We start from the raw sequence: 18,986 nt of genomic DNA on the forward strand, positions 1-18,986 counted from the left end.
CTCCATGTCTCATAGCCCATGGTGACAAGCTATACTTGAATTTTCTACCTAGACCAACTGACTCTAGTTAAAGAACACTAAAGAGGAAAGTGAAAGTTTCAGCTTTTTATGTATTTTTTGTAGCTTTTTTCCAGCTTGTCAATGACCATTTGGCTGCAATCTTAAGACATTGATGGTTACTGCTGTATGTCTTCCATATGTTACCTCATTTTATACCCCTGGAAAATAGGGAACCTTTGGTAGCTTCTATATACTGTTTCTGGTCTGAGGTATGTCTGAGGTTTCTAACATGCAGAATTTTATTACAGATTTGTTTTTGTTGGATTTTATTGAAAGCAATACTTCAAAGTGTGAATAAAGGTGACTTTTGTGATTTCTGGAATTCAATGAATTATATATGGCCAAAATTAATAGGCACTATGCAATGGTAATATGATTACAGCGTGGCATTTTGTCACTTTTTTTACTTTAAGGTTTTTTAATAGGACATTCCTATTTCACTAGGTTTATGAATATATCTGGAAGGCACATAATACATACATACAAAATGTTATTGTGGAGTTTTTAACCATTTGTCATATATGAGAAGATTATTTAGTATTAATTCACTAGGAATGACAACAGCCAAGAATTAGGCATATTAAAAGGTTTATTGAGTATTTAAAGTTAAAATACTTTTACTAAACGCACCTGGCTGAGGGTTAACCTCCTGGCCATAGGAAGAGGAGGCTAGAACCCCCATGCAGAGAGAGGAGTGGCCAAGGGGCAGGTGCAGAGGTGGAGAAGGGGTGGAGGAAGGATGCAAAAGATGATCATGGGTAATGTACGGTATTTATAATGTTAAAGTGAGGAATTTACGTCATGATTAATTACAAATTACAGACAGCTGAGGATGATTGAACTTGGCTGTTGCCATCCCTACTTTAACTTTCATTATAAACTCAGTTTTTTACAATTTCATCAGTTATACCCAATAGGTATCAAAGTTCTGGAAGTTGAAAACAATGATCATTCATTGCAGTGTAGAATATATGAAGGAAGGAAAAGGCTTCTTTATTTAGCATATGGTAAAAAAGCAGTAAAACAACCTGTACAACAGGAACCCTTCAATAAAATCAGTATCAGTAAAATACGAAAGTGTAATTACCATAAAAACCTATGAAAACAGCCTTTTACATTTTACATTTTAACCGAATTATATCCTTGGACCTTTAGCTATAAATATTATATGGGCTTTATACATCCCTACGTTATTATGCCAGTTTATATTTGACATTAAATCTATTACAAGATGGCAGTTTTGGAGTGCTGATGAAAAGATTGAATGAACAGGTGTCTCATGAAAATGAAGGGATTTTTGTTCTAGCAACATTTTCTTTTAAGACATGTTAGGCCTTCACCTGTTGGTGAACCAGACAGCACCTAAATAAATATAAATAGATCTAAGGTTAAAAGAAGGGTTTGTCAGAGGGCCTAGACTGAGTAACATGCTGTAGGGAACAACAATATTGAAGAGTAAGTCAAGTCTCATGAATAATATATAGATTCTGAAGTGAGGTTTTTGATCTGTCTGTAAAGTTCTGTCAACTTCCTTAAATTATACAAATGATTTTTGTTGTCTAATGCCATTGTTCTATCCTAGAAATGTTTGAGGTTATTGTTATTTATTTAAACTAACTGTGCAGTAATGTATCTTTATTATTTCTGTACTTAATTCAACAATGTTGTTAGAAAGAGTGACACTTGCAATTTTTGTTTGTTGCTGTCTATGTATTTTGTAATATGGTAAAAAAAACATTTTGGAAATCTCACGAGCAATGTAGTAAGAGAAGCAAATGATTGTACTGCATTGGAAGAGGTGACTTTCTGTCACTGTATTCAAGACATGCATCGAAATTCAGAGTTACAGAAGAAGTTGTATGGTAATAATTATAACAATTTCACGACATCGCATGTGAATATAAATAAAAATGGAATTGGTGATAGAAACTGCCCTGACTTTATGAAATCAAATCACAGCTACTATTTCCATGCAATGCTTTAATTTGCATCAATTGCTCATCTCAAGACAAAAGTCTCTCGTAACATAATGCTGTACAGCTGCAGTACTGACTTTGCTATTAAAACACTGCCCAAGGCATGCAGTTTCAGAACTGAATCACCAATGACAGGGCAAAGTAAGTAGTGAGCCCCTTAATGCTTTCTGCTGGACTAATAAATCAGTAGGGCCCTGTTTTTTCTGGAAACTGATGGTCTTACCATGAGTTGTTTTCTTTACATGTGTCGAATGTGTATAACCCCAAAGATTATGTCAAATCTGTAAAAGGTAATAATACATCCCTGGAATATTTCACTCTTCCATCTCTGACAGTGCTCCTTACTTTCCTCTTTTTGTTTCTTAACAGTAGTAATTTACCTAATAGAAGCTTAAGGGTTGTAAATCACTTATGCTTTCCCAATGCAGAGCACAGTATATAAGACAAATTTTTATACAAAACTGATTAATTATAGTTTTTTTTGTATTACTCAATTATGTATGCACTGAAACTTGTTATAGACAAATAGATTTTTTCTAAATCTTGCAGATTTCACAAAACAACCCAAAAGCTGTTTACAACATTTTGGCAAATATTTACAAGGAACAACAGAATCACATCAACACAAGGAAAATGTTTGCGAAGTCTACATTAGCCGATTTTCTTAATGCATTATCTCTGAGAACATGACGAAACCCTCCCAGAAAGGATGCTGATTTATACTTTGTAAAGGCAAACATGTTTTTGGTTTCTAGGCTCTCATTGCATCCTAGATGCACAGTACTTGTTTTCTGTAATCACAAAATTCTCACTTGTTGTTGCACATCTTCCAAAAAGAGCCATGACACACCATTGTTGTCAAGTGTTAGTTATCAGTCATTTTAACAATACCAGGAGAATCAATTAAGAAATCCCTTAAAACATCAAAAATAAGGTAAAAAAATATTAACATTACCTCAAAGTGTTGTAAGAAGAGCCTCCTCAAAAAATCAAAAGCAGATAAAATGCAGCAGTTTTCACTGAGTAATATTAAAAATTATTTGAATTAAGTTATTAGAATATATAAAAATATTACTACAACTTTACAACATTCTTCAGCACATTAATGAACTCACCTGCAAGTTGCTTGATTTTAAGTCACTTTAGCTTGCCGTCCGATTGTACACCACAACCGCACTGCTTTTCATTTACAACTATGAAGACAGAATAATTCCACCTTTTTCTTTCAACACCAGGGTTAAGCTGTGTTCTAGGTGGTTATTAAGAAAATGAATGTCTTAAGAATATGAATGTTAAAGTATTGCATTTTACATGACATTGTTGTTTGGACTTAAGTTTCAGTAAATATAAAATGGAGTGGGATTTTAATTCATATGCAGAAGGATCATTAACTTTTACTACTGATTTATTTTTCTTAATACATTAATAAATGTATTTTAATATATACAGTAAATATTTAACTAACGGAAAACATTTGCGATTAAGAGCAGTAAACAATTTTTTTTTTATGTTAAGCCCAAATTATTCTGTTAGTATGAGGTGGTTATGAACAGTGAATGTCTTCAGGCAACCAGACCATGTTGTTAGTAAATCTGATTCATGCTGAGAAAGATTTGAGGTATGTCTGAAAATCTCCAAAGCTTTCCCTAATATGATGCATTTGCTCAAATAAGATCCACATGCATACACATACATATGCTTGATATACTTGAGGCACAGTTATGCCTTTAGCCAGTCAGACTAAAGTTTTCAACATGTTCAATCATTTGAAGTTCATTTGATTGGAACATCATTGAGCTAGTGTTCTGTGTTCTATTTCATGTTCCAAAATATAAAATAATCTCTGAAGTTATTATTTTACTGAAAGATTTTAAAAGATGCATATTTATCACACATCTAAAGAAGATATGTATCTTTGAAGAAGATATGTAAACAAAGTCTAGCGTTTTTTTCTTTTGACCTTCAGTGTTTATTAAACTTTCATTCTTGTGTGTCTTTTGTGCATTTAGCCAAGGTTATTAGGTATATTTTGGCATATTTTTATGCACAGCTTGGGCACTTTAAAAAAAAATGAAGCATAAGAGGGTCTCAGAATAATGACTATTGAAATGTTAATGTTCAAGGGTGGACATTTTTTTCTTGAAGGCAAATTAATTATAAATCCTTATGTGCTATAAACTGTTAACTAGTGTATGTTGATCTATTTATAATACTCTCTTTAAGGGTATATTCATTGCAGGAATCTTTAGATCAAATTGTTGTATGAATGAAATACAATTTATGAAGGTATCTGTGTTTTATAGATTTACCTGAAATGTACTAATGTTTATGAATTTTTAAATGAATAACAGAGGAAAAAAATGAATAACAAGAAAAATATAAATAATTGTGCATGTATGTGATTATTATAAATCACCTTATATTCTGTTAAATATAAAATGTATACATTTTAACCAGTTAGATATTATGTAGTTACATGCATATTTCACAACTTTATGACTTTATAACATTGTGTAATCTTAATTTATTTTTTATTAAAAAGAATAAAACTGACAAAAACATGTTAAAAATAAAAAAGGAGACCCTCCATTAAAAAAAAAAAGATGGGAACAAAAACTCTCAATTTAGGCAGATATTTGTTCACAGGCAATCCAGCTGTGAGTAGATGTCTGGCTTAAAATCTAAAAAGACATTGAGTGCAATCTGGAAACACTTACCCATGTTTTTCTTTAGCCTGTGGAAGATCAGAAAAGTGCATTATTAAAGACAGGCCATGTTACTTACTTTTTTAGCCGATAGTGTTATTTAAGTATTATGTAGAACATTATATCTAAATATTTTTTTCTTTAAAGTGAATATTCGTGTTGCTACTTGTAACTGACATTTTTGTCAAAGCAATAACATATCTGACCAACTGGAATGATGAAATATTCAGTCATTAATTTTAATGTGTATGAATCTTGATATGGAATGCAAAGCCTTATTATTTTAATGGCACAACCAACAACAATAAAGTGCAATATTGCTGGGAATACTGACTGAATCCTATAATCCAGAAATCAGTGTTTCAAATCTGATTTCCCCTGGGAAAAGTGCACAGTTAGGACATTGTTGTCGGGCTTTGGGATGCTTACATCAGCCGGTGTGTGCTTTGCTTGTAATAGACAAATTAGCAAAGTAAAAAGTAAATCTTATGAGATTGTGGTTTTGTGAGTGAGAACCACAAAGCTCTTGCAGTGAATAATAGTTCTCCAGTACTTTAGGTACACAACTTTTTGTGCAGTAGGTCACTCTGGAATTACCAATTTCTAAAGACTTGGAACAATTTCATCTGGTAAATAATGTGATAAAATTTTGATTACCCTTAAACTCTCGTAAAGCAGAATTCTTTTAATTATACATTATTACCTGCCTAATTCATCGATAATTTACAGGTGTTCCAGTTATGTTCCAGTTATTAGAAACAACTGACATAAAACTGTATTGGGGCTCCTTATGACCAGAGTTGGGGATATCTGATTTAAAAACTAAGAAGATTATAATGTATGAAAATAGTATTACCAAGGATTCAAAAGTATAGAAAAGGGGACATAACTTGTAAATTGCTAATATTCTTCATCCTCTTCATTACTGCTTGAGGATTTTTGAAGAAACAAGACTGCAATAAAGTGAATTTATTGTTGTGATTCTAAACATGCTGAACCCTGGTTGTGGGGTTTTGTTGGGGTGTAAATATTCTTATTGTTCAATTATCCAATTAGTAAGGACATAATTAATTTTAAGTAAAATAATTATAAGTAAAATAATCAAAATTATTTAACATGAATTTGAATCTGAGCAATATTTAGACATAGTTTGTTTCTATTAAGGAAGTACTTTACAGTATATTCATGTTCAAGCCACTGTTGGGGAGAAACACTAGTTCTTTGTTGTGATAGATTGCTGGTGTTTTACACTGTAAAACTGTGTTTTACATTAATTTCCTAAGATTATTTAGGTGCAAAAAAATGTAACACGTTAGTAATGAAAAATCCCTTATCTTTATGTAGCTTTTCATCCCAAAGGCTCTATGTATGACCAGATTGTACAAGCTCAAAGTGAAATCAGTGCCATGTGGTCTTTAAAGATTGCGTAGTCATGACCTTGGTTTAATGTGGCACCTGAAGGGAAGCACCTTCTACAGCGCAGTTATAATGCTGATGTATTGGGATTGAAGTTTTGATGCAAAAGGAAGAATGCCGCCTACTGGCCTACCAATATTACATAACATAAAACCAGAGAAAGTTGGTTTTCCTTAAAGGTCTGCTTCTGATATTGATCAGGCTCAGCCTTGTTTAGACGTGAAAGATTAGGTTTAAAGGTGGTAATACAACTGTGAGCTCTCAGGTGACCTCAGATAAGTTTAATTTTAATATGGGAAGATTTGTCATGTATTTATAAAGTCCATAAAGCTCACCAAAGGGGAGCAGAGATGTTGTGCACTGACACCTAATATTTATTTTCTGCTGTCAGACAAACACCTCCATTCTTTTCATGGAGTGGCAGCTGGCAGTTCCAGACAATGATTGGAAAGGTCCATAACTGCCAGCTGTAAATATTTGGCCAGACACCCTGTATAAAAGGAAACTGGTGTCTAGATCATTCCTTTCTGACTCTATGTCAGAACCCATGATGGTTCACTTGACCTTTTCTGAACAACCACACATTCCTAAGGGAATTATGTTGACAAGATGTAGTGAAAATTGTAAATTGCATCTCAAGTGTGTATGCACAACTTGTTTATGTTATACAGATGGCAGGGCTAGCAGAACTGTTTTGCTGGTGATTATTTTTTAAACATCTTAATTTCACATTGTCCCTATAAGATATATGACCTGCTCCTCTGATATTAATGGTGCCATAGCTGCACTCATAAATATGCATATATAAAAAATATTTGAAAATTAAAACATGAACATTTTAATGGTTTATTGAATATGAATTACATTCTATATCCAGCTGGTGAATGGAGTTAAATCAAGTTTTGCAATTCTGTGATGTAGCAAAATTACAAAATGCCCTTAATATGTTTTAAGGACCAGGTAGATTTATATCTAAGCTGCTAATTTCATTTTTGATCATGGACATAAAAAATCACTGACTGTACATCCAATGGATGTAAACTCAACCCTAACAGGGGACACCAGAAAAAAAGGGTTAGAATTTCTAAAACAATCATTCTAAAAATTGCTTTGTATTAAATAAAAATCATTATAGACATCTTTTACTGTATTGTTTCATTACTGTATTTGTTTGATATACTGTATATATATATGTTCTATGCCCTGAATTAATGTCCCCTAAAAGCAAAGTACCCTAACAAAGAAGTTCCAATAAATATCACGAAGCACAAGCAGATAACTTATTTCTAGATAAGTTCAAATAGTTTAAATATATAATTTTACTTGATACAGTGTAAGATGTTCTTATTTATCATAGGTATACTGTAGTATTTAGTGTAAATGTATGCAATATTATACTATACATAAAAGTTTAATTTAAAAATATTTAATCTTTGTGTGTTCTGTACATACACGATACACTACACCTCTCATGTGCTGTTACAACAGAATGTTCTGTTTATTCACACAAAATGTTGCCTTTTTACGCTCCCCATTAAGGACCTTAAACAAGGACCACCTGTGTTTCTTCTCCTTTAGATGTAGACCTCTGTTCAGTTTACAACTCTGAGTAAAACTGTGTCAGTATGTTTAAATCCATACGCACTTGTCTTATCTTAATCTTGTGTAAAATTGTGTTACATCTCGCAAATTAACAGTATTTCTGCAGAAAACATTGTTCTGTGTATCTGAGCATTTCACCTACCAGCAGTTCCCACAGTGTTATGACTCCTTTTCTTCTTGGAAATTCCTACAAACAGAACCTTGAATATCACAGGCCACTAAGGCCTTCAATAAAGTCACACATTGGTATGATTTCCAGGCTTTTATCTACATTGGTTTAAACACGTCTCAGATAATGAGAATTTTTCAACCACAAGCAAAATGCAACACTGAACATTTTGATACTTGATATTGACTTAATATAACTTTACATGGTTCCTTTAGTTTGACCAAGCTAACCCTTAAAGCTACAGTACTTTATACCTGTCAAGCCTTAAAACAGCAGAAAGGGCATACTGTATGCAAGTAGTACTATCTGTAGATTGTAGACTCCTGTTTTTATCTTAAGGAGTATTTATACTTACTGCAACATACTGTATAGGACATTGTAGTTTCTATTGTATTACGTGAAAATATAAACTTGTGTTGGATAATAAAAAACACCTCTGTATTGTAATATAAGAGGTATCTTAAAAATGTTAATGACCATTAATAACTAAATCCATGAAGCACATTCTAAGGGGGAAATACTTATTAGATTTTTCTGTGTTTTATATGTGTACCAGTTATTTATATGAGTGCCTATTGTTTGCATAGCATTGATCTGAGAGGACATATTGCTGTTTTGCATTAAATATTTTAATTTAATGAGAACTTAACTTGAAAGGTCTGAATTGGCTAGCTTTAATCCTATCACTTTACATCACTGTAAAATAATGAAGTGATGGTCAAACAACAAATCGTACTACTTTTATCACAAGAATCCAGACAAGTAGATTTGTCTACAGACAACTTCATCTGGAATGAATATCATTTTTATGATTTATTATGATTTAGAGTTGAAAATTTTCTTTAACTGTATAAATCTCTTAGATCTCTTAAATCAATAGCTGCACTATTGATTATATTAGACAGCATGGTGAAATAATAAGTACACAAAAAACATATACATTGTCATTATTTATTTAAATTCAGCCAGCATTTAATATCTGTGTATGACAAAGTAAGTGCAAACCTTGATTTAGTAACTTGTGCCTTTAGCAGCAATAACTAAAATTCAACATTTTAAGAGTAAGAGTTGCTCAGTCTCTCACTCTGGCACAGCTCTCTTTAGGTCTCACTACAGCAGCTCTGGTCTGAACTTTGACTTGGCTATTCCAAAAATCCTGATTTTCTTCTTCATATTGTCATAGATTTACTTGTGTGTTGTGGATCATTATCCTGTTGCATGATCCACTTTTATTTCAGCTTTACACTTCAGATGGTCTCACACTTTCCCCTAGAATACTCTGGTACAGTACTGTATATTGTGGAATTCTTGGTAATCAATGAGGCATCAAGGTCCTGAGGCAGTAAAGCAGGCCCAAACAATCACCCCCCATCACCATGCTTGATGGCTGGTATAAGGTTGTTCTGGTCAAAGGCAGCATTTGGTTTTTGCCAAACATGACACTTTGCATTATGGCCAAATTTTAATTCATTTGTCTAGAGCACATTGTTCTGGAGGTCTTGTTTTTCATTTAAGTGCTGTTTTACAAACTTAAGCCATGCAACAATATTCTTCTTTGAAAGCAGGGTTTTCCACCTGGCTATCCTTCTATGAAAGTCTTTCTAATTTAAGCTTTTCCTGATTGTAAATTCTTGAATTTACGACATTTACGATAGCTACAAGATTCTACATACCCTCTTAATTAATAGGACAGAACTTACTTTTTCACACAAAGATGTTGGAAGCTGGAAGAACTTTCTTTCAAAATAATGACAAATAGATGTGTATTTGTTACATGCGGTAAATTTAACTATTGGGACTCAGTGTGGACAAGGTGAAGGTCAAATGCGTTAAACCATAAAATCTTAAGGCAATGAACATACTTTTCTAACCACACTGTATATATTTGACTATACACAAATCCACTCATCAAAACTTTTTAAGTGTATTTTTTGTGTGAACACCTTAAATATCAAAGTATTTCTGTACAACATGTATATATCTAAATAATACATTTCAGACATACTGTACAGTAGTGATCTAAAAAATATGATTATCAAAAATATACTGCTTCTTTTAAACATCAAACGTATCTTTCAATAAGCTTTTAAACTTATAATTCTACAATTTGTAAGACTGACTTTGATTGTGCAAGCGCTATGTAAGAATAAGAGAACATATGCTTAATATTACCATCACGTTTCTTTTTCAATGTAGAGTAATGCGATTGGAATTCCAAGTTGGCAACCTGCAGGTCCTAAGATATGGAATCTGTTAGGTTATATCAATCAAGAAAAACTGTATACTGTAGTATGTGCTTTCTAACATGGTAAAACTAATGTTATACTGTTGTTTTTCCCTAAATCCTGAATAAAACAAGACTTTCAAGTATGGACCAATTACTCTCAATGGAAATAAATAAGGAAAGTTTGGGACATAATTTTAGAAGGTCTATAGCTAAGAGACCCTTTCTGCTAGAACTTATAAATGTAACATTTATTGAAAAGCTGGAATACATATATGTTTATTTTTGAGAGAAAGCCATTTACTTAAATGGTTGAGGCACTTCTGACATTCAAGCTAAGAGAAACATGATCTCCAGTTGAACATTTACTAGACTCACATAAGAATGCCTTGGCTGAACTTAAAAGATTGTGATTTTCATGCATTCAGTCTGAAAGAGCCAAACCTGCTGCTGCCATAAAAGTGCACTGAGCCTCCCTTGTATTCAGTGGAGTTGTTGTTTTTACATTTTCGAACCTTTTCTTCTCTTTTACTTACCTGTCTGTAGTAGTAGGAAGGCAAATACGGCCAGCTCTGTAAGTTTAAAGACTGCCTCTAGCATCTGTGGATGGTTTGTCTTGTGCCAGATTTTAATATACTGTTGAAAGCACAAAACACTTGTTAATACTGTGAGTAAAAATGAAACCCCCAAATCTCCAGAGTGCTTGAACAGAATTCCATGGCTCTTGTCAGTGTGTTTTTCATTTGCCTTCGTGACCTCATGTTTTTTTGCAGGTGTTATACCTGCTTTAAATTACCAATTGGTGTATAAATGCAGTACACCAGGGAAGAGTACCAAAGGGATCTGTACTAGGTCCACTGCTCTGTCTAATTTATATAAATGATTTAGATTCTGTTATAGATAACTAGCCAAGTTTGCAGATGACACTGAAATAGGATTAACAAACATTTGGAAGTCTCAAATCAAGACAGATAAAATAAGAGATAGATTAGTAAGTTCAAGACTGGGCATAAGGCAACCAGATGCATTCTAAAATTTGAATGTCCTACAATGACAGACTGAAAAAAGAACCTTTTTAGTCTTGAATAAAGAAAACTATGATGGTACCTGACATAAGTATTCAGAATATCTTCCCAACCATGTCATTGAAGCCTATACCCAAGCTTCTTGCAAGAAAAAGTTGGATGAGATCCTTGGGCCATATGGTATCAAATGAGCTAGATGAGTTGAATGGCCTCTTCATGTTTGTAACTCTTGTTCTGAATTGAAATTTGATATCCTCTGAAAATGAATGTACTCTCTTATGATGACAGGAAAAAGAATTAACACTTCTTTACACAAATGGTTGTAGAAGTGCAGTATGTAAGACGCTACAGTACCCAACCATGTTGTTGAAGTGTACAAAGTATCTTTAGAAAATGGCTGTCTGAAAATCCTTGGATCCCTAATTACTACCCAATGGGCTAGTTGGGCCAAATGGCGTTGTCTGTAACTGTTCTTATGTTTTTACAGTCTGTTTTTCAAAAACAGTTGAGAACATGTTGCATGTCACACACATTTAGTACTTATATATTTTTAGTTAGAGTAAATAAAGAGTTTTAGGCCTCAAGTAAATTTAGAGAATTTCCCAGGGAAGTTTGCAATATTAATATGGGAGGAAGTATATCACCGCCATTTACTTTTGTTTTATTTTTGTTATATACTGGTTGTTATTGTATACTGGTTGAAAGTAGTAAAACAAACAGTTGTGAATTTCTTTACATTTAATGACAGATTATGCCTTGTTTTGTTTTCCTTAACATGTTTATTCACACGAGTTCATTCTATAAGTGTTGTTTAACCATAGTGCATATTATATCCAGATGAGTATTTGCAGTTTACACTAGGCTTAACCTGGCCAGTCATGTGGGATAAATTGTAACTACAACTTGGGAGGGCCATGTACTAAGGAGGGAACTGTTTGCAGTATGTATTTATTTATTTTCCCTCATCTTCTGTATATCATAAAGTTGTTTTTTTATTAATAGCCTTCTGGTGACATTTTTGCATGATAATAGAAAATTGCTATTTCTATTTACTGTACTGTCAAGAACATTATGTGGAATTACTCACCTTAGAATGAGAGACTAAAAATGTGTTAGTTGTTTATAATTCATGAGTAAAGTGCTGTGCAGAGGGGCTTACAAGGTACAAAATACTCTTTATACTTTAAATAATTACACTTGTATGTATACTAAATATTTAAAGTTATGAGCGCTTATTCAGACAGTACTTTACAGAACACATAATACTTATTTAGTTTAGTTTCTTTTTGACTTGTAGCTTCCATAGTCTATACAACTATAATGTAATTAAACCAGTTAATAAAATATTTAATGCACTGGATTAAAAATATTAAATTTCCACAGTATTAGTTATAAAAATTAAATTGGACATTTGAAACTACAGATTAGTTACACAGATTAGTTACACATACTCTATAGCAGTCATATTGCAGTTCTTTTAAAGTAATCTAATCTAGAGAATTTGTCAATCTTATACTCAGGTTTTCTTTTTTTCATTAGCTATTTTGGGAAGATTTCAGGTATTAAAGTTTATTTTTACCAGCATAAGAATATCATTTACAAACATTTTATACTAAACACTCTATAATACTTATAATACTGCTTATACTAATAGTAACAACCATAAAAGGAGGATAAAAAGATATGTAAAAATAAATATAGCATTGCATTACTGTCTGCTCAGTCTTGTGTGTAGCCAAATATCATTCAAGTCTTACCTTGCTTGATGGAGAGTCCGGTGTTGAATAAAAGCAAGCTTCCCAAGAAGCTGATCTAACAGCTATACACCATCCTTGAAACAAAGCTGTCCTTTGAGCCCATTTGCTGTGCTGGTCTTCTGCTCTAGAGATTAACAGCTTTGATTAAGTAATGGCTGACAGATGACTATGTTTTGAGAGAGGGAGGAGCATGTTTCCATATAATGTCTTCTCCCACTATTAGCAGCAAACATAGTACAGTGAACGAGTACCAGGCATGTGGCTATGATTTTCTTTTTAAACAGGAAAAAATATTTTTTTTTCAAATAACAAGGAGGAGTTTGCTTTGCCTTTATAATTTTGTCTGAAGTGGAATGACCTAAGTGTTATCATTTGTTTGAGTGCAGGAGACTTTTAGTATCTGCACCTTTGTAAGATCAGACGTTATCAGAGGATTGCTTTGATGTTGTCTGTCTTTTGACCTCAACCCTGTGTTTAAAATGCCTGAATAATTACAATGTTTCTGAAATATATATGGAGTGTCAAACTAAGCCAAGTCCATTGATGAAAGTGCCTGCAATTGTGTGCCTTGGGATAAAAATAACACCTTTGTGTTAAGAATCCAAATGCTTACTCTTTCAAAATCATTTTATGCATTTTTGTAATTAAGGAATGTCTTAGTATGTTTTTCATTAAATGTAATTAAAACGTCTTGGGTTAAGAAAAATAAATCAAGTATACATATGATCAAAACCTTAGATTATGAAGGGGAACTGCACATTTGAACCTAGAACTTTTAGGTGTAAGAAAAGCCACGTTCTCTTTATGTCATGGGTAATCTAAAATGAGCCATCAATGCAACAAGAACTAAAAAGTCCAACTGTTGAACTGTATACTCTTTCCAAAGAAACTGCGATACTATGTTTATCATCTGAACTGGAAACTGATTTAACAAAACAGACTTTAAATTTAATGTATATTTTCTATGAATAACCTATTTAAAACCCACACATGGGTCTGACAAGCTTATGTGTGGGGCCCTTCTGAAAAGTTGCTGCCTTGACAAAGAAATTTCTGAAGAATCAGGGCATTACTGCTAAACCTATTCTGACATAAAAAAGAACCATAGAATGTTTAGACGTTTCTCAGCAGGTTTTCTGTTTTTGTTCATTATATTTTGCTCTTTAACTTTCTTAAAGTATTATACACAATGTATTGAGTCCAGATGATTCTCAGTCCCATGCATAGACTGATGATAATAGGAGTTTTATTTCTCAGAACCCCTCTCACTGCCTGTCTTTCTCAAAGCCATACATAAAGGCTTAGCTGTACACTCTCTGTTAATCGGATCTGGATGGGATTGAAACCACATTGTATTTCAACTTGTATACAGTGTGAAAAAAAGACTTGACAGTTATTATTCTAACACAATTAAGCTGATGTTGGTTGTGGTGGCAACAGGTTTGTTGTGCTGTAAAACATATGTGGTTATAACCTAGTTTGGAAATAATTTAATGACAAAGGCTTAATACTGTACATATCGCTTTCATATACCTTGTGGCATGGCCTCTTTTTAAAGCTTTCTAATGTTTAAAGTGTAAGAACTGCTGTGCATTTTACAATGTATTTTAAGACTGGGGTAATAAATGATCATGGAAATAATACTTTCTTTATTGAAATGGGAAATATTTCTTCTAAATGTTTCCCATTGTATGATATTTACCAAGGCAGGTTGATTGAAAATGGATGGATTGAAATAATGCATCTAAAAATTCCTTCAAAGAATTTCTGTGACCATTTTCCCTTGCCATGTTGTTGGTAAAAATAGTTAATTCCTCAGAAAGTTTTGAGACAAGATTTGAATTTTTGTATGACAAAAAAATACATTCCTATTATTTTACATGCAAAAAAAATTGCCTTGCTCCCAAGGTCTAGAGAGTCACCCAATATTTCTTGTAATTACCTTAACAGAGTACTGAATTTTCAAAATAAATTAACTATTAGCCCAGAAAATAAAATGTGTAAATTAATCTTTCTGCTTCCTTGAAATAAATGTTTGAATTTTGACATTCTCTTCCAAAATGTGCAAATCCTTGAAGGTTAACATGTTTCATGTGCCTTTTTAAAGCATCATCTTCTCCTTTTTCTTGATGATTTATATTGATACAGTGATTTCAGATTTAACTGAATGGCAATTTGAGAGTATAGAACATTTTCGTAGGATGTACATACAGTAATAACATTCAAATCCAAAGAAAATATGCACTACATTAAAATTAAGTGTAACTCTTTTTTTCCCTCAGTGTTCAGTGAGCTGTGGGAAAGGAAGAAAGCACCGTGACATTGTCTGTGTTGACCTAGACCAAAACCAAGTGGGAGAAGAACACTGTATTAATTTGCCCAGGCCTCGGATACACAAGCCTTGTAGGTCTACTCGATGCCCCAGCTGGAAAGCAAACAAGTGGAAGGAGGTATGCATTCTGATGTCAGTTACCACAAGTGGAAGGACAATGAAATCATTCTTATATTTTCAAAAGTTCATAAACATTCAAAACTATAGATCTCATTACATATACTCTTCAACTAAGATGGTTTTGACTAACAAAGATTCGGTTTAACACAATTCTAGAAATAAGAATAGGCCCCCACTAACACCCTGTTTTAATAATTTCCACCTGATCATGCTGTGCTCTAGAAAAGGCAAGGTAGGTCAATCATTGGCTTGAATAAAGTAATGCAATCTAAATTGTGCAAATGCAGATCAAATGAAGCCAAACTTTACTAGTGCTACTTATTCATTGAGTCAAGGGAATCAATAGATTCATCTTCTGATAGTGCCAGCCCTGCTGAGGGTGAGTTATCTCAAACTTTTACATCTCTTCTGCAGTCTTTTCAGTGACTCTAACTCCACCACCCTCACTTCCACCATCACTGGAACAATTCATTGACCACTCTGGTGGAGTTTTATCCTGTTTTCCTTCCTGTTTTATGACTACAATGTATCATCTACAAGTCATGAAATGTTTACATTTTTGTCATTTATGTAAAAATGTGTTAGAATTGTGTAACAAACAGTTCTTTCCGGACCCTATGCGGATGACACAATCCAGAATTGTGAGGAAACACTGGGGAAAAGGCTAACAATCCAAAGAATAAATCCAAGGGAGAATCCAAAAAACAAGCAAAATCCATGGCCGGGTAATCCATCCAAAACAAGAGATTAAAAACAGGTGACGGGTCGGGACTGGAGGAGGGAACAGGAGCAGGAGCAGGAGCAGGAGCAGGAGCAGGAGCAGGAAGCTAAAAGCATAACGGAGCCAGGCGCAGCCAGGTCCCGGGCTCGCTCGATGTGGAAATCAGATGCAGAGCCACGATTGGCGATTGCGTCTGGCCTTTAAAGGGGGACAGGAAGGAGGCTGGACCAAGGGACAGGTGTGGGGAATAAGGCAAACGAGGAAGAGCAAGAGCGCCCTTAAGAGGGGGAGGAGCGATCGTGACAAATTGGCTAAAACGTTTAATGTTTTACAGTAAAATACATCTGCGCTAAGCCATTTCTTTTTCCACAGTATCGCCTAGTTTCTCTTCCACACTTGAACTTTAGCCTGCCTCTATTATTATTTTTTTCTAGAAAATCATATTTAAACCCACATTATACATAACAGAAATACGAAATAAAAGCATTTACCAAAATGTTGTCATAATAAGATAGTAATTTTTACTACCTTTTTTAAATGTGTAGATTTTGAGTTCAGATTTTAATTTGAAACAGTACTGACTTTTAGCACAAGAGTGTGCAGCTTAAAAATGTAAACATGTATTGTACGTACTCTTTGATGAAAATTTATAATGAAAATTTTGCCAACTGCTGCAATTCGGCAGTTTTGCCTTTCTGATTCTCTTTATGGGTCAAATTAAATAAGTGTTGCATTACAGTTTCTAGTGGTTTTAAACTTTAGAAAGCAATAGCTTGCTTCAGTTTCATTTAGTTTATCATTTTCTTTTAGTGACAAGACTGTAGTACGTCGGCAATAGATTAAGAAGAAAAACACGCAGTGCTTGTGGTCACCACAGCTGTGTTTTATATGAAAGGAATTCCCCCAAAAAATCTGCAATTGCATATATTATGTCACAATAGTGAAAAAATGTGTGGCAAAAATGTGCTACGTTTCACCTTCTGAATAACCGAGCAGATTGACATATTTATGCAGTGATCAGAAACTCTCCACAAGTCATACAGTATGCAAATATTCTGCCTGACCCTGATATCTCTTTTATACTGTATCTTCAAAGACCTATTCATGTGACTGTTAGAAAAGAAAAGAGGTAACTTGCACTTGCCTCTTCATAATGTGTGAAGCACTATGGAGAAAAGTTGAATGTTACTCTTTCTTACCAGTTCATTGCTAAAACAATTAGCTCCAGATGTGAGAGAGCTTACTTTGAGACGTGTAACACGTTTCTTCTGTACTGTTGAATCACGTAACAGTAAGACGAAGTTCCTGTCTTTGGGGCATCTGGGACTTTTTTACTACAACATTTGGAAAGCAATTCCTCTCAGGTTGCACCTGTACCATATTTGTGTTATCTATTCTAGAAATATACACATGTAGTGCATCTCTACCTGTGCCTTTTGCTAGATGCTTTGTGCCAAGCAACATTTCTTGGAAATTTGATTTTTTTTTCAGTCACAACAAAATGCACTTAATTCATGTAGAATTCCTATTTCCATAGTCACCACACTGTATTCCATACAAATGTATACTCTTTATATAAAAAAGGGAAGAATAGTACCAGTGATCTTTGCCTATTACCACAGTACCATCCCTCATTACTGAATTATTTACATCTCTTTGCAGAATAGGGAAATTAAAATGCATGTTTCGTCTCTTATTTTTGTTTAGACTTGCCATGAAGGTCAGATTAAGACTGATGCCTTTTTTTGTATTAAAACTAAATAGCAGTTCCTTAAACAGCTGACTAAAACAGTAGATGGAAGCCTGTGAATGGTTTGAAAAAGACTTTCAATGCATATACAAAGGAATTCACATGTACAGCTTTAGCTGTTCCTGAGATATGTTTTAAAAGAAAAAAATAAACAAAAATAACTCCCTCTGTTTGATCAGGAAGAAAGGATTTCTTTCTTATGCAGGTAAGAAGATTAAAAAAACAACTTCAAAGAAAGATGAAAGATTTGATTCCCTTGTACAAGATATGAAAACATTGGTCATTAACAACTACATACAAAGGTTTAAGAAGACAGATTTCAGTTACATTTCCATAAATACATCAAAGCATAAATGTTTCTGACAAAGACTAAACTGTAAATCCAAGGTTTACAAAGACGTTTTTAAATATATTGCACAGTACAAATAAAGACCAGGGAGAGTGGTCAGTGAGCACAGGCTTGACAGACATGAAGACTAATAAAAGATAATTTAACAATAACCACAAATTTTGTGTTTAAATAAGTGCCTTCTATAAATATATAAGTGGTCACCAGGCTTTCTGTGTCTCATTTCAATGTTTTAGATCATCTGTGGAAATAAATTACATAAGAAATATAACAATTGGGAAATGGTCATCCGGTCCATCTAGGTTATTTGGTTGGATCCATCCATTTCCTAGAAGAAGCCTGGTAATCATCTTCATCAACATTATTTCGTAACTAATTCCAGAAGCTCTCAAACTATATTGTGTTAAAAAAGGACCTTCTGTTTGCAGCTTTAAATGCGCTCCCTCTGTAGTTTCCATTTTTGTACTCTGGTACGTTTCAGTTGATTCTAAACTGGCCTGTGCCTTTGAATGCTTTTATCAGGTCCCCTCATAGTTTCCTTTGTTCAGTACTACAAATGTTAACTTCTTTCTGCCTGTCAGTGTTGGATATTCCTTTCAGTATGTGATGGTTGCTCTTCTATGGGCACATTCCGGACTAGCACTTTCTTTTTTGTAATGTGGTGGCTAAAATTGTACACAGTATTCTGTTTCAGATCTCACTAATGCATTGTACAATTTTAGCATAATATTATTTTATTGAATTATGTGTTACAATTAATTGCTTCCCCATATTGTTTAG

At 33.5% G+C, this 18,986-nt stretch overlaps 1 protein-coding gene across 1 annotated transcript in view; it reads left to right on the forward strand.

Moving 5' to 3' along the window:
- LOC102692726 (A disintegrin and metalloproteinase with thrombospondin motifs 20) overlaps positions 1-18,986 on the forward strand; it is a 165,268-nt gene that overhangs the window by 127,380 nt on the left and 18,902 nt on the right. Inside the window, exon 29 of the mRNA XM_006642906.3 lies at positions 15,217-15,384. Within this exon, the coding sequence (XP_006642969.1) occupies positions 15,217-15,384 (168 nt within the window). The remainder of the gene's footprint in view (positions 1-15,216; positions 15,385-18,986) is intronic.

The sequence above is a fragment of the Lepisosteus oculatus genome, chromosome 7 (genome assembly GCF_040954835.1).
Source record: "Lepisosteus oculatus isolate fLepOcu1 chromosome 7, fLepOcu1.hap2, whole genome shotgun sequence".
Lineage (NCBI taxonomy): Eukaryota > Metazoa > Chordata > Actinopteri > Semionotiformes > Lepisosteidae > Lepisosteus > Lepisosteus oculatus.